The sequence below is a fragment of the Phyllostomus discolor genome, chromosome 5, assembly GCF_004126475.2.
Source record: "Phyllostomus discolor isolate MPI-MPIP mPhyDis1 chromosome 5, mPhyDis1.pri.v3, whole genome shotgun sequence".
In the NCBI taxonomy this organism is placed as follows: Eukaryota; Metazoa; Chordata; class Mammalia; order Chiroptera; family Phyllostomidae; genus Phyllostomus; species Phyllostomus discolor.
In genome coordinates, this window is record NC_040907.2 from 57396065 (window position 1) to 57409981 (window position 13917).

Genomic DNA, 13917 nt, shown 5'->3' on the forward strand with positions numbered 1-13917 from the left:
AGGGCATCCTTGGGGCACGCGCATCCGTGGGGCATGCACATGCTCACTGGATGAGGCCCCTAGCTCCAGGCTTTCTATTTATTTTACAGACAGACCAATTTCTCTCCCTCTCCTCTTAAAACAGGAGAAAATTCCTAATTGTCATTTCAAAATTACAACATCTGAGGGATTACATCTGCATGTCTTTTCCCATGTGATTCTTAGACAATATTTATTTGGGATAGATGTATTTGTACAGCATCCAAGAATACTGATAAACACTTAACTTTCAATAAGGTGAATTAAGAGCATTAGAGCTAATGTCACAGCCATTTGTGGTGCAGTCTTCTCTTCAATTTGGGGGTAACTTTGGATTCAGAAAGACCTGGGTCACTCACTAGTTCTGCATTCTTGGGCAAACATCCCTGAGTATCCTTGCGTGTAAAATGGTTGTACCAGCACCTTTCTGGGTTGATGTGATGGTTCAGTTATTCAACATCAACGAGGCTTGGAGTCCAGTGTCTGGCAGATCAATGCTAGTTCTCTTTCCCTCTTGTCCAATGCTCCCTCGCCAATTTAGAAGAGATTGGTAAGCATGAGAATGTTGATGAGGCAGTAGCAGAAGGAATATATTCCCACAGGATAGGGAGATGAGAGAAGGCAGCCTTCTGAAGCAAGGAAGTGGCCCCCTGGTGCCAATGGAGGGTTGCCGCTGATGGTGTTCTCCCCCTGCCTTTCAGCCCCTGAAAATGCACTGCAGGGACTGTGCCCTGGTGACAAGCTCGGGACATCTGCTGCGCAGCCGGCAAGGTCCCCAGATAGACCAGACGGAGTGTGTCATCCGCATGAATGACGCCCCCACTCGCGGCTACGGGCGCGACGTGGGCAATCGCACCAGCCTGAGGGTCATCGCACACTCCAGCATCCAGAGGATTCTCCGCAACCGTCACGACCTGCTCAACGTGAGCCAGGGCACGGTGTTCATCTTCTGGGGCCCCAGCAGCTACATGCGGCGCGACGGCAAAGGCCAAGTGTACAACAACCTGCAGCTCCTGAGCCAGGTGCTGCCCCGGCTGAAGGCCTTCATGATCACACGCCACAAGATGCTGCAGTTCGATGAGCTCTTCAAGCGGGAGACCGGCAAAGACAGGTACAGAGGCGTGAGGCCCGGGGTCCCGCAGGGGCACGGGGAGGTGGAGGAAATGTTGCTGCTGGCAGATTTCACCAAAAATAAAGTTTTTGCTAAGGGTTTTTTGTGGTGGTCCCACTTCTCATGCCTTTAACGGAGCTCACCTCCTGTAGGTTCCTCCTGGAAACTGGGCTGCTCAAGCTGAATTTATAAGGCAAAGTGAAATGAAGGGAGGAGACCATTATATTGGATAATCCAGGGCCAAATCCCCACTTTGGAGAAAGAGGCCACATAGCTGCTGGCTTACACTGGTAACAAGTGCAACATGATAGCTTTATTGCATTTCGTTTGCCTTGTGTGAACACTCCCAAAAAGAAGTATGGTATATGGGTGTATTTTTCATTTTCAAAGGCAAACATTTATTCAGTCAGCCAATGTTTATCGAGTATCTATTACTTCACTGTACCAGGCACCAGGGATACGGTCAAAACCAAGACTAGAGCATGCCTTCCTGTAATGTAAAGCTTGCAGTGCAGGTGAACACACACCGAGCAGTGGCCCGTGTTCTGAGCGTGAGCAAGGGCAAGAAAATGGTGCTATAACATGCAGGACAGGGAGACCTGCCGTAGTCTAAGGAACGACTTTCCAAACTGTCAGTCACGGCTCAATCATGGACCATGAAGTGCCACACTGAGTCACTGCAAGGTATTTTTAATGGAATAGAATGACATAAAACAATCACTATCAGCATTCATCACCCATAGTAAGTCAGACTAAGTATTGCTTAATTAAATAGTGTTTGTTTGGGTTTTATACATGTAAGTATACAGATGTAGAAGGTGCCTTTGGAGGGGATAGAAATGTTCTAGGATTAGATAGTGGTGATGATTGCACAATCTTGTGACTATACTAACAACACTGAATACACACTTTCAGTGGGCCCTGGATGGTGTGGCTCAGTGGGCTGGGTGTCATCCTACGAACCAAAAGATCGCTGGTTCAATTCCTGATCATGGCTCATGCCTGGGTTCTGGACCAAGTCCCTGGCTGGGGATGTGTGAGAGGCAACCAACTGATATTTCTCTTGCACACTGATGTTTCTTTCCCTCTCTTTCTCTCTCCCTTCCCTTCTCTCCAAAATAAATAAATAAAATATTTAAATAAATAAAATGTAATGAAAACCATACATATGTACACACATATACATGTATATATGCTCAATCATAACATGTATTTCTTACTATCAGTGTAGGAGATGGGGCAATGAGGGAAAGGCTTTCTCAAAAAGGTGTATTTAAGCTGAGACCTAGGCCAACAAGTTTTTATCCAGTAAAAGAAGAACCTGAGAAGGGGAGACAGAAACCTCCTTATGAGTACAGGGATCAGAGGTGGGAGAACGTGCAATGGGTTAGAGAAAAGTCCCCTAAAGCTGCAGGGGGGAGGGGGACAGGAAGTGGGGTGAGGGCAAGTGGCCTGAGATGAGGCAGACATGGCTCATGGGCTGGCCAAATCCAGGTTAAAAAAAAAAAAAGACACCTATGTACCAAAAGGAGAAGAGCAACAAATTCCAAATACACAGCTATTGGTTACAATTCTGACCCTACTCCGTACTGGCTGTGTGGCCTGGGACATGTTACCAATTTTTCGGTGACCTCACATCTGAAAAGGGCATAAGGACTAGGCCTCATAGGACTGGTCTAATAATTAATTTCCCTTGTTTTCTTACTTCCAAACATGTATTTTTATAATTAAGGTACATTTAATGATATAATTTATGATCTCCTTTAAAATTGTTTAGAGTCAATTTTGTATCTTAAAACTAAAGAGACATGATAAATAAAATAAAGGCTATAAAGTACTAAATCCATGATTTGTCTAGTTTAAGCAGCTCATTACTGGAAAACAGAGTCTTAAAAAAAGACCGAAGGCTAATGTTCCCAAATTCTTTGCTTGGAAGAGCTTTCTTTTTTAGTCCTGGTAACCTCATGACCATTGAGAGCTAGTCCAGGCAGCAGTGGGCATGGCGTCAGGTGGAAAGAGGGGAGGGGGAGTTGGCTGCTGGCCACTGGCCTCCTCCCCTGGTCAGCCCACACAGGGGATCCTGGTCATCACTGAGAGCTACACGAAACCCAGTCATTTATTGCCCTTTAAAAAACCATAAGACAGACCATCACTCATTTGAATGAGTTATTTAACCAAGAGAGCATCCTATAAGGAAGAATGAGGGGAGTTATTTATAGTTTCATTTTTGACTGGTTGGAAAACTCTAAATAAGTAGAAATTTTTTTAATGAAAAACACTTCTCTTTTTTAGTGTAATGGTTGTTTGCTCAGTTTAAGTATTCCTGAAACACCACTGCAGTTTTGCCATTTCAGATAGTTAGCCATTGCTGTGAATCTTCTTAACAAATTATTTTCAGTTGGAAATTTGGAGGCTAGTCATTTCACCCTTGTTCCCTTAGATCTTTAGGAAACAACCTCACATCAAGACATGTCTCACTCACTAAATTTATTAACACCTGACCAGTGGAAAACTTTTCCTCAATAGGTCTGTCGCCCTAGTGAGCCCAGTCAGAAGGAGAAAACCAAATCTTTGAGGATGGCTAGCGGGCCCCTCAGGTGCGGACACCAACCCATGAGGGTCCACTTAGTCCCTGCTCAGGGGAATCTCCTTTGTGGACTAGGGGTGCCAAAGTACATTGTGACCTCTGCAATCAGTGTGCCTCTTAGCTTTAGGAAACGATCTTAAAGAGGATAACATTGTATTGATTCAATATTCTCAGGTGTCCATATTCTTAACTTGCAACCTACTCTAAGCTAAAAGAATCAAATCTGAAACAGCCCTGTAGAACAAAACTATATCTGTAAATTAAAACATAAAACTTTTAGGGTCCTACAGTATTTCCTCTCTGTATGCTTTCCTTGAAACCAGGCAAAACCATAGCATGTATTAAAGATACACAAATAGGGCACCTAATTTTACATCGCATGATCAGGGCATTCGTTCCAGGCTAATATTTTGAGAAGGAGAATAATTCACCAGATTTTGATTTATAGAGGTTTCACCCTACTTAAAAGTGGAGAAACAAATGACTCAGGAACAATCTGCAATTAAGAAGCATGACAAATGGCATAGATGGCCAAGTGGTGTTCTTTAACATTAGAAAGTAACTGTACTTGAAAATAACTTTATAATTGAATAAGGGTACATTAGGAAAATATGATTCAGAACCAATATTATAGTAATTAGATAAAGGAAGCATAAATGAAATAACTGCAGGAAGAATATTTCCATGGAGATTATAAATGAGATTCTGGCGGAGCAGAAAGGCCTTTAATTGTAATTTAGTATGCACTATAGAATTATCAGCTCAGTGTGTTACTTCATCATATAAAAGAATATCTGATAATTTTCCCTAATAAGCACATGACAGCTCTTCATATTCCTTCATTACAGCTGATTAAGTATAAAAACAGTAGCTATTCCTTTGTTGGGAAAAGAGTTCGAATCTTTTAAGAAAGACAGCACAAAGCAGTTGCGTTTCTATAGCATGGGATCCCCAAAGGCTATCATTAAAGAAGTCTGGGGAATTTTAAGTGGCAGTTTGAAGAACTCTTCACTGTAGTTTCTTTAGCCCTCCACTTGGTATTCTTCCCACTTTTACCCGTAAAACCTTTTTCTGTAGGGCCACATCCTCCTGTGTGTCGGGCAGTGTCGTATGATCTCTGCTATATCACACACAAGAAAGCCACAGTTCTGGGGGAATTTCTGCCCCTAGGAAAGGCCTTTCTGGTGTTCCCGACAACTCTAAAAGCATGGGGACACAGGTGTGATTCCCAGGTCTGGGCTCCACATCCTCCCAGTTACTCACTCACCCTCTCTGAGTCTAGACAACTGGCCAGCACATGTTCACGGCCACATGGGTGAAGACAAGCTCTAATTTGAGGCACCACACTTCCTTGCCTCCACCCTTCCCATTCAGTCATTTCTGCTCCCTCCCACCTTCTTCATTCCCAAAGATCTTATGAATATATACATGTATACATCCCTGGTGAGAAGAATTGGGGATTGTTAATACCTACATAGGCTGAAGGCTCCAGAACTTTGTGATTACTTCCTTGACTACTGATGATGGCTTCTACACAAGAGTGAGTAGCAGTTTCTTTGTGGGTGCTACAAAGCCCTAAATGGAATGACAATTATTAGGTTCATTTGCTCCAATTTAGCAGCTAAGAGAGGAAAAGGGGGTCTCAATGTATCAACATTCCAGACTAGACACTTTTTATGGTGTTCTCTCCTTTACTCTTCAAAGAGCCCGGGAAGGTGAAGATTCTCATGCCTGCTTTACAGGTAGGAAATGAGGGCCCAAAGACCAGCAATATAACCCACTGTAAGTCGTTCAGCGACTTAGTGTCAGAAACTGGTAAGATTATAAACCCATGGTGTTGTCATCTTCAGGAGTTTTAAAATCATCTCCTGGCCCTGGAATGGGTCACGATACATTGGAATGGAGAGCAGAAAGTTGGGGTTAAGCAGAAAGAAAGAGATTAAGCACCAGAAAGTTGGAGCTGTGAGTTCAGGAATAACTAAATCAATCATACCTGTCAGGTATTCGACAAAACGAAGAACTTAAAACGTATTCCCTTTTTTTGTTCCTTATGTGAAATGGAAATAACGCAAACTGCTTAACAAAAAGTCTTCCTTCTCCAAGAGGGGTGCCACACAGTGCCAGGAGAGGCCTTTCTGCAGTGCCCTTCTTCACATCACATGTGGTGCTGCGGCTGGGCAGTCAGACAGCCTGACCTTGGGGATAGGTGTTTCCATCTGGCTAATGAAGCATGCTGTAAGCACTGGGAAAAAAGTGAAAGTGTAACCCCCAAAATTGAATTAGTATCCACACTAGCATAGTATGGTGAACTGAGTTTCTCACAGGGTCAAATTAGACCTTGATGTTGTGTCTCCACAGTCATCCTCAGACTCAGCCTGTGATTGGAACCCAATACCAATGTTTGAGTGGGCAAATGAATAGACATTGGATGTACAGATTCACTCCTTAAATTTTGTCAACTTTTGGTATTCTAATAAAATTTTTCAGAGGGCTCTGAGGGTTCTGAAGTAAAATAAAACAAATGCTCGTTTAACCATAAGCATTCCTTTGGTCCTTTTTCCTCTGGTCATTAGCCCCTCTCAAGTGAAAGTACAGCAGGTCCTCAAATAATGTTGCTTTGTCATAATGTTAAAGAGGGGAAAAAATCGATTCCCAGCCAGGGCCACTGTGTATGTGGAGTTTGCATGTTCTTCCCATGTTCTTGTGGGTTTTCTTCAGGTACTCTGGTTTCCTCCCACATCCCAAAGGTGTTCATATGAGGTGAACTGGTGTGTCTGCATTGTCCCAGTCTGAGTGAGTGTGAGTGTGGGTGTGAGTGTACCCTGCAATGGAAGAGCGTCCTGTCTGTGTCCAGGCTGGGGTCTCACGTGTGCTCTGAGCTGCCAGGACAGGCTCTGGCCACCCATGACCTTGAACTGGAATAAACAGGTTAGAAAACAATCATCCTACTCTTTTATTAATCTTTCTAAAATGTATGTATAGTTCACACTTATTTCAATGTTCAGTATTAAAAGTGCTTTGGGTCTTTATTTAGATATTTGGTAATGTTTTTGTTAACAGAAATATTCCAAAGAACTTTAAGTCTTGTTTATATCAATTAGCCTATAGTAAAACTGGTTCCATCATAAGTCCTTTTGCTTAAAGTGACAGTTTCCAAGAACCCATTATTGATGTTAAATGAGGACTTACTATACTCCTAAAGAAAGACATTCCATCAAGTTCTAGGTATTAGTCTAGTTGAAGGCCAGTTTCAACTAGATTGTTTGATAGATCAATCAATTTATAGTCAGATACTTTTTTAAAATCATATTATCCACCCTGCTTGGGGAACAAAGAATATTTCTAGTTAGTCAAGTATTCCATTTAATAAGGGGTTGACACAAGGGGACCATCCTCTTACAGGACATTGAGTTGTGGTGATATGCACTTGAACTTGGAACATCACAAGTCCACCATGGTGGCCCATCAGTAGCATTTATCATTGTACCCTGGAACGTGATAATGTTGGTAGAGGTATCTCTCTGGTAAAGTTCCAGCTTTTATCAAATGGAGAGAGGGTGTGTGTGTTTACAGTCAGCCTTGCTCCAGAAAGGGTTTCAGATGGTAGTGGGTATGATGATTATTTCACCAGCTTTCAGACTCAACTGTTGTTCCTTCCAGGAAGATCTCCAACACTTGGCTCAGCACTGGCTGGTTCACAATGACGATCGCGCTGGAGCTGTGTGACAGGATCAATGTGTACGGCATGGTGCCCCCAGACTTCTGCAGGTAGGGTTTACTCTGCAGGTGTAACTCACCAGCAGTGCTGTGCAGGGTTGGTAAATATCTACTTCCAAATATCAGCCACAAGACATGTCTGTCTTCTTGAAGCAATTAATTAACATGTCCCAAGTTCTGGTTCTAGAAATAACAAACAGCATTTAATTATGTGATATAAAATATTGAAAGCTTTTGTTTATACTGCTGGAGAATTAATCCATCTTGTGGGCTTCATTTATCCTCTGAATATCTATCAACCAAAAGTAATGCAATAATTGCCATAATATTCAAGATGAACAAGCATTAAGAAATATTTGTTTTATTCTCATTTGAAAGGAATGTGGTAATTTTTAATGAATTAAAGAGGAGAGGTTTTTATGGTAATGCCTGTTTTCTAAAATTAAAAAACTCCTTTGAGCCTCTTTCCCTTACCACCAAGTAGCCTCAGTTTGTGCTTCTAAGGCCAAAGCACAGGCATGATTATTTTGATGAATCACTTTAAAGGGGACATACACTCACCTCCATTGCTACCTTAAGTTACCTCCTGGCATGTGCCCAAGTAGCGTATGTGTTCTAACACGTGAACTGATCTGCAGGAGCTCGATTGAAAACTCATCTGTAATTTAAAGTTGTGGTGCCAGAAATTCAGAAAGTGCCCTAGTTTTCAGGAATGGCTGATGTTGGTACATTGCCTCAGTCCTGATCTTCAGATGGTAAAACCTGGGGTGAAGGGTGCTTTAAAATTTTTCAGTGAAATGTATGCTTGCCTCATGTGTTTTAAACCTAACGCTTTCTCCAAAGCCATGAGCCTTTATCCAAAATCTGCAATGTGGAGGTTTGACACAAGGATGAAAAATAGGGTATTTAATCACACTGTTTCCCCTTGGCCACTTTTCCCCCCAAAACCCAACAGCAACAGCAGTAGTTTATGTAAGAGCAGGTCACTCTTACAGGAAGAGGAAGCAATGTGTGGACAAAGCAGGCCTTTATTATGTGCCCGGACACACCCCTCCCCCAGAGGGACACAATGTAGTAAGGCAGGGTGTAGAGTCTGGAGCCAGACCACACAGGTTCCAAGCCCGGCCCGGCCTCTTACTAACCTAGCATGACCTTGAGCACATTACTCAGTCTCTCAGTGTCTCAGCTTCCTCGTTATTATAGGTGGAGATGAGGAGATGATAATAATAATAATAGATTCTACCTCATAGGGTCATAGGTGGATTAAACAAGTTAACACATGTAAAGCACTTGGAATAGGGTCTAGTACATGGCAAGAGTTAGCTTGGATTCTCACCCAGTTCCTCATCACCCAATTCACTGGCCTTGTTTCCCTGTTTAACAATCTATGTGCAAAAAGTAGGTGGGATGGCGTAAAAAAGCAAACTGCCTCCTCACATCAACAGGCCAACAAAGACAGTGGGAGGGGCACTTATGGGCATGCAAAGTGCTATCAAAGTTGATGGTTATGCAGCAGGTATAATCCTGTAATATTGCCATTAGGATGCCAGGAAGTGCATGAATCAATTGAAATGTTAATGACTAAAGAAATATTCCATTTATTATGGAAAACAAGTGAAAGGCAAGTTAACCTGTCATTTGTCTCGCTCAGAGTTAGTTCATTAAGCCCTGTACATAGACGGGAACAGTGTATGGAACAGCGCTAACAAGGAAGCTAAGGCACTGCCAATGCACCCTCTGTTGTCACCAGCTCTGGGCTTCTGTTCCTCAGCCACCATCCCAAAGGTTCCATAGTTGTTCTCACAAGATGCTCTCAGCAAGACCTCTTCAAAAGGATCCCTCTGCCCAGGGTCCTATCAGAGAAAGTGGAGAAATGTGTGGACTGTCACCCAGGGGAGAGGGTCAAGCTGGAGAGAGCAGCCTGCTCTGTCATAAACCCAGTTAAGAAGGGTGAGAAGGACCAGGAGCAGCACAGGCTTTCATTTCCTTCATCTTCACTCCAGAACATGTTGGTTGAACCGCCAGGCACCCAATTCCTAACTGGGTGACCTTGAGCCTTGCTTTCCTCATCTGCAAAATGGTGGTAGGAAAATAATGAGAGCAAATAGGTCACAGTGAGGATTAATGAGATCATGAAATTAGAGTATCTGATAGAGTGCCCGACACACAATTAGTGCTCAGGAAAGATTGTTATTATTACTTTAATACAGTAATACCATAGACATATGAAATTACTATTATTACTATTATTATCCTAAGTACTTGAGATTTACCCTGAAAGGTATTGAGAACTTGGGGAAGTTCAAAGAACAGGACACTGAGGCTCACAGTAAGCCTTCCCCACACCAAAAACCAATGCACATGGCAAAGCCTCCTGGAGTCAAATGACTCTTGCAAACAGTATCTGCAACCAAGAATGAAAAAGCAATATGCAGGTCAATTCCTCTACTGTTCTGACCATTTCTGCCCCAGCTTTTTCTTCCCCCTGCTCCTCCTAGCTGCTCAGCCTGGGTGCTCTCCAGCGACAGGGGAGTGGGCAGGGATACGTGGCACCCAAGTGCTCCATGTCTTATTTATGTAAGGGGCTGTGTGTCATGCAGGGTACATGTGTCATGAGCTCTAGGACTTCAGAAGGTAAGGTATCAACAGGACCAGAAGTGGTAAGGGAAGGTTTGGGGAGAACAAAGCCTTTGGAAAAGCTCAAGCAAGTCAAGTTCACCAGAATGTAAACTCCCCATGGCAGAGATTTTGTGTGTTTGGTTCACTGCTGAAGCCCTAGTGCAAAGACAGGAGATGCTTACCATCTAGGCCTACAGCCAATGCTCCATGAACATTAAGTGAATGAATGGTCCTGTCCTCTTCTCTCTCTGTAGTGCTATAGTAAGAGGGTGCTGATGTGGGTGAAAATAACCACTTCTGCCTCTCAGAAGCTGTTGACCTTGAGAAAGTGATAAGACTCACTGAGTCTTAGTGACTTTAGGCAAGTTATTTACTGACTGTTTTAGAAACCTGAGCTTCCGTATCTGTAAGATGGTGATGACAACAGTACTTACCTCAAGGGTTTCTATAAGAGTTCCAGGAGGTAACAGATGAGGAGAGCTTGGCATAGCCTTGGTGTATGTTAAGCATGCATAAATTTACCAGGTGAAGGGATGCACTAAGTTGCAAGTGTGGATAACCATTAGCACATGTTAAGGAGATGCTCCGAGAACACTAATAAGTGATGTGGAACTGGTTGCTAGAAAGGGAAAGATAAACTCGGCCTCCAGTGTGAGCTGGGTCCTGTGTCTCTTTACTCTCGAGAATAGGCCTTATGTGGCCTCTGGCTGCCCACCAGATATCACAGGCCGTTCACCATGTACCTACCCATTCAGTTGCTTCCTTCATGAGCCCAGTTTCTTATGGGAGAGAAGCATTAGCCACATGGGGCCAGATTTCAGCAAGCAAAACGAGAGCCAACTGTTTATGTCTGGTAAATTAACCTTTTTGGAACTTAAGGTACAATGGGAACCCTCAAAAGAAGTCATTTACTAAATTAATCAGAAAGACAAACAGACTTTCATTTATTCAACTAACTTCTTTTAGGCACTGGGGATGTAATTTCAGACAAATAACCGAGGGTCTTTGCCTTCAGTGACCTGAGTGTCACAAATTTGACTCTGTCACTTAAAACCCTCTGTCATCCCCAAAGCTTTTAGAACAAAATTCGCACTCGCTAGCTTAGGCACAAGTCCTCCAGGGCCTGGCTTCTGTGCTCACTGTAGTCTCATCTTCTCTGTTTATACAGACTTACTCCCACCCTACTGGAAAACTGATAAGGGAGCTCACCCTGCTGATGCCGGTCCCTTTGCCTTTAGCCCAGAATGCCCATCCCTCCCTTCTTCACCTCATGGTTCCTAGTGGCTCTTCAGTAAGAATATAAGTGGCTGACGTTTTTTTCTGCACATACCACATGCCAACCCCACATTTAGTACAAATACCTGTGCCATTTGCTGAACCTTTATGATAATCCCACGAGGTAAACATTATTATGATGATCATTTTACATGGGAAGTTTAAAGTCATAAAACAGCTGGGTAAGCCTGGAGAGAAGATAGGGGCAGAGCTAGGATTTCAATCTAGGTCTGCAGGACTCAAGAGCCAGAGCCCCTAACTTCACCATTTCAGATGCAGCAAGTCCTCCTCCTCTTTTCTCTGTCCTCCTGTCTGAGTCAGACCCTGCCTGTGTGCTCACAGGGCCCTCTGCCTCCTTCACCCTACCACACCTCATTGGTCAATTTTTCATCTCTTTCATTTGCCCATAGGCTCCTTAAGAGGAGGCGTTGTTTCCACATTTGTATCTTAAGCACTTGTCATTGTGCCTGCACGTGCTATGTATTTAAAATGGATTGGCTTAATAAATAAATTGAAAACCTCCCTTTCCTTGTTTCCTTGGCGATGTTGAAGAGACTGATTCTAAACTTATCTGAAACTAAAAGTGTCAGGTGAATAAAAAGTGTAGTCGCAAATGGCAAATTCAGATTCTGAGGGTGCTCAGAAGTCACTGGCAGCCACCTGTTTCATCCCCGTGCAGGGCCGACACTGGTCCTCCTTGAGGGGCTCAGGCATCGGGCAGTGATGTCCACCTGCCTGCATCAGCAGACTCCAGGCTCATCGGTGTTCAGAAAGAGGGAGCAAATTAACCCCCTCCTGCATCTTCGACAGCATCAAAATATATGATTGTGTGGACAGTAGACCCTTCAATCATGCCATGTCCATACAGGAAGCCAAATCCTTTCTCTCTCAGTGGACTACAAATTGCAGTGAAAAGATCTGTTATCCTTGCTTCCCAAACTAAGTCATGTTAAATATTTTTAATCTCATTTTCCATTGTAAATTATTGGCAGTAATAATGGGCTAAGCATTTGAATTCTATTTAATAATCTTATTTCTGGTCATACTTAACACATTACCAAGTTTACAACTCTCAGTTACCTATTATTTCTTCACTATTAATTAGAGGAGTAATGACTCAGAGAGATCACTGTCGTGGAACTAAATTAATATCTCATCCATAATGTGAAGGACATCTCAAAGGTATCATGAATATCAGAGAGTTGATTCTGCTAGAATTATTGGCTAGTGAATATGAATAAATCTGCCGGCATAACAGATGAAGTTCCTACAGGGCAACAGCGCACTGTGCAGAATCTGACGCTCATGGAGGACGGGGAGTGGTAAAGCACCCACGTGGTTCACATCTGATGAAGTAGCCTTTAAATATATCGTTGTATTGCTTCCTAGATGCCTGTTGTTTCTTCTTTCTTTGCTGTAATTCGACCAACTCTGACCAGTCGCTGGGTGTTTTCATTACCTTGCATCTCTCTCCTGTGGGTACCACTGATTATAAGACATTATGGAACCACCTGAGGTGCCTGGGCTGTCAGGAGTGAGTTCCAGTGACTCCCTTTGGCTTTTGCCCCATGACAGGTAAACAGCTGCAGTCTCCTGATGCTCAGTGTGCCCCAAATATACAACTATTATTCCACCAGCTTCCAAGGTGTGCAGCAGTTTACTTTCCAAAGAGGCTCCAAAGACAAGAAATCAGGCCGCAGAATAAGGTGGTGCAGTGGGTCTCATCGGCCTGAGGCAGATATTTTGGAAGGCCTATTGTGGGAACATTTTCTTCTGACGCTGCCTAGTGTTCCCAAAGGCCTCCCATGCAGGCCAATTTCAGAACAACGTAGACACTTGACAGCTATTGATTTCACTCCTTTCCTCAAACATTTCCTGACTACCTGCTCTCTGCCAAGTATCATGCCAAGAATAGAAGTGTGTTTAGAGAGAGGAGCAAAGGCACCATTCTTTCTTTATAGATAATTCAGCTGCAAACCCAAGAGCAGGGTTAACCTAGATGATACCATGAAATGGAACTACCCCTGCCCCCTGCTTGTTAATGTTATGAGGTTTCTTACCAATTGCACAGCTTCCAGCATGGGGCATGACGAACTCCTGCTGCCATTAATGCTAGTGGGCAGGATTGTGAATGAGCATGAGGCCTCTGCTTCGCACCCTGACCAGCTGCACCGAGCAGAGGGCACCTCTATAGATAAGTGCTTGGGAAAATGCAGCAAGGACAAAGTTATCCCCAACCATGTGCTGCCAACCCCAGTGGGAACCTGGGGTGCCATTAGTACAGAAACCCACCTGGTGGGACAGGAGCTTTCCCAAGACACAAAGCCTCACCTTTCAGAGAACAACTGTGGTCCAAAATTGGGTTCTGAAACTTCTTCAATTTCTCTGTTGCATCAGTTTTCACATTTGTAAAATAGCAGTAATGACAGTAGTTTTCTCACTGGGGCTTTGTGAGGAATAGATAAGTTAGTCTATGAAGAGTGCAGAGCACTGGGCATTGGGCTGAAAGAGTCAAGTCTAGCCTCTTGGATGACCCATGGATGAGGCCATGGGCTTAAAGCCAGGCACGGGACTCAGCCTGGGTACCAGA

At 43.5% G+C, this 13917-nt stretch overlaps 1 protein-coding gene across 1 annotated transcript in view; it reads left to right on the forward strand.

Annotated features, from left to right (window-relative positions):
• The window catches only part of ST6GALNAC5 (ST6 N-acetylgalactosaminide alpha-2,6-sialyltransferase 5), a 158286-nt gene that overhangs the window by 138513 nt on the left and 5856 nt on the right, over positions 1-13917 (forward strand). The window contains exons 3-4 of the mRNA XM_028513097.2: positions 720-1129; positions 7377-7484. Of these exons, the coding sequence (XP_028368898.1) occupies positions 720-1129; positions 7377-7484 (518 nt within the window). The remainder of the gene's footprint in view (positions 1-719; positions 1130-7376; positions 7485-13917) is intronic.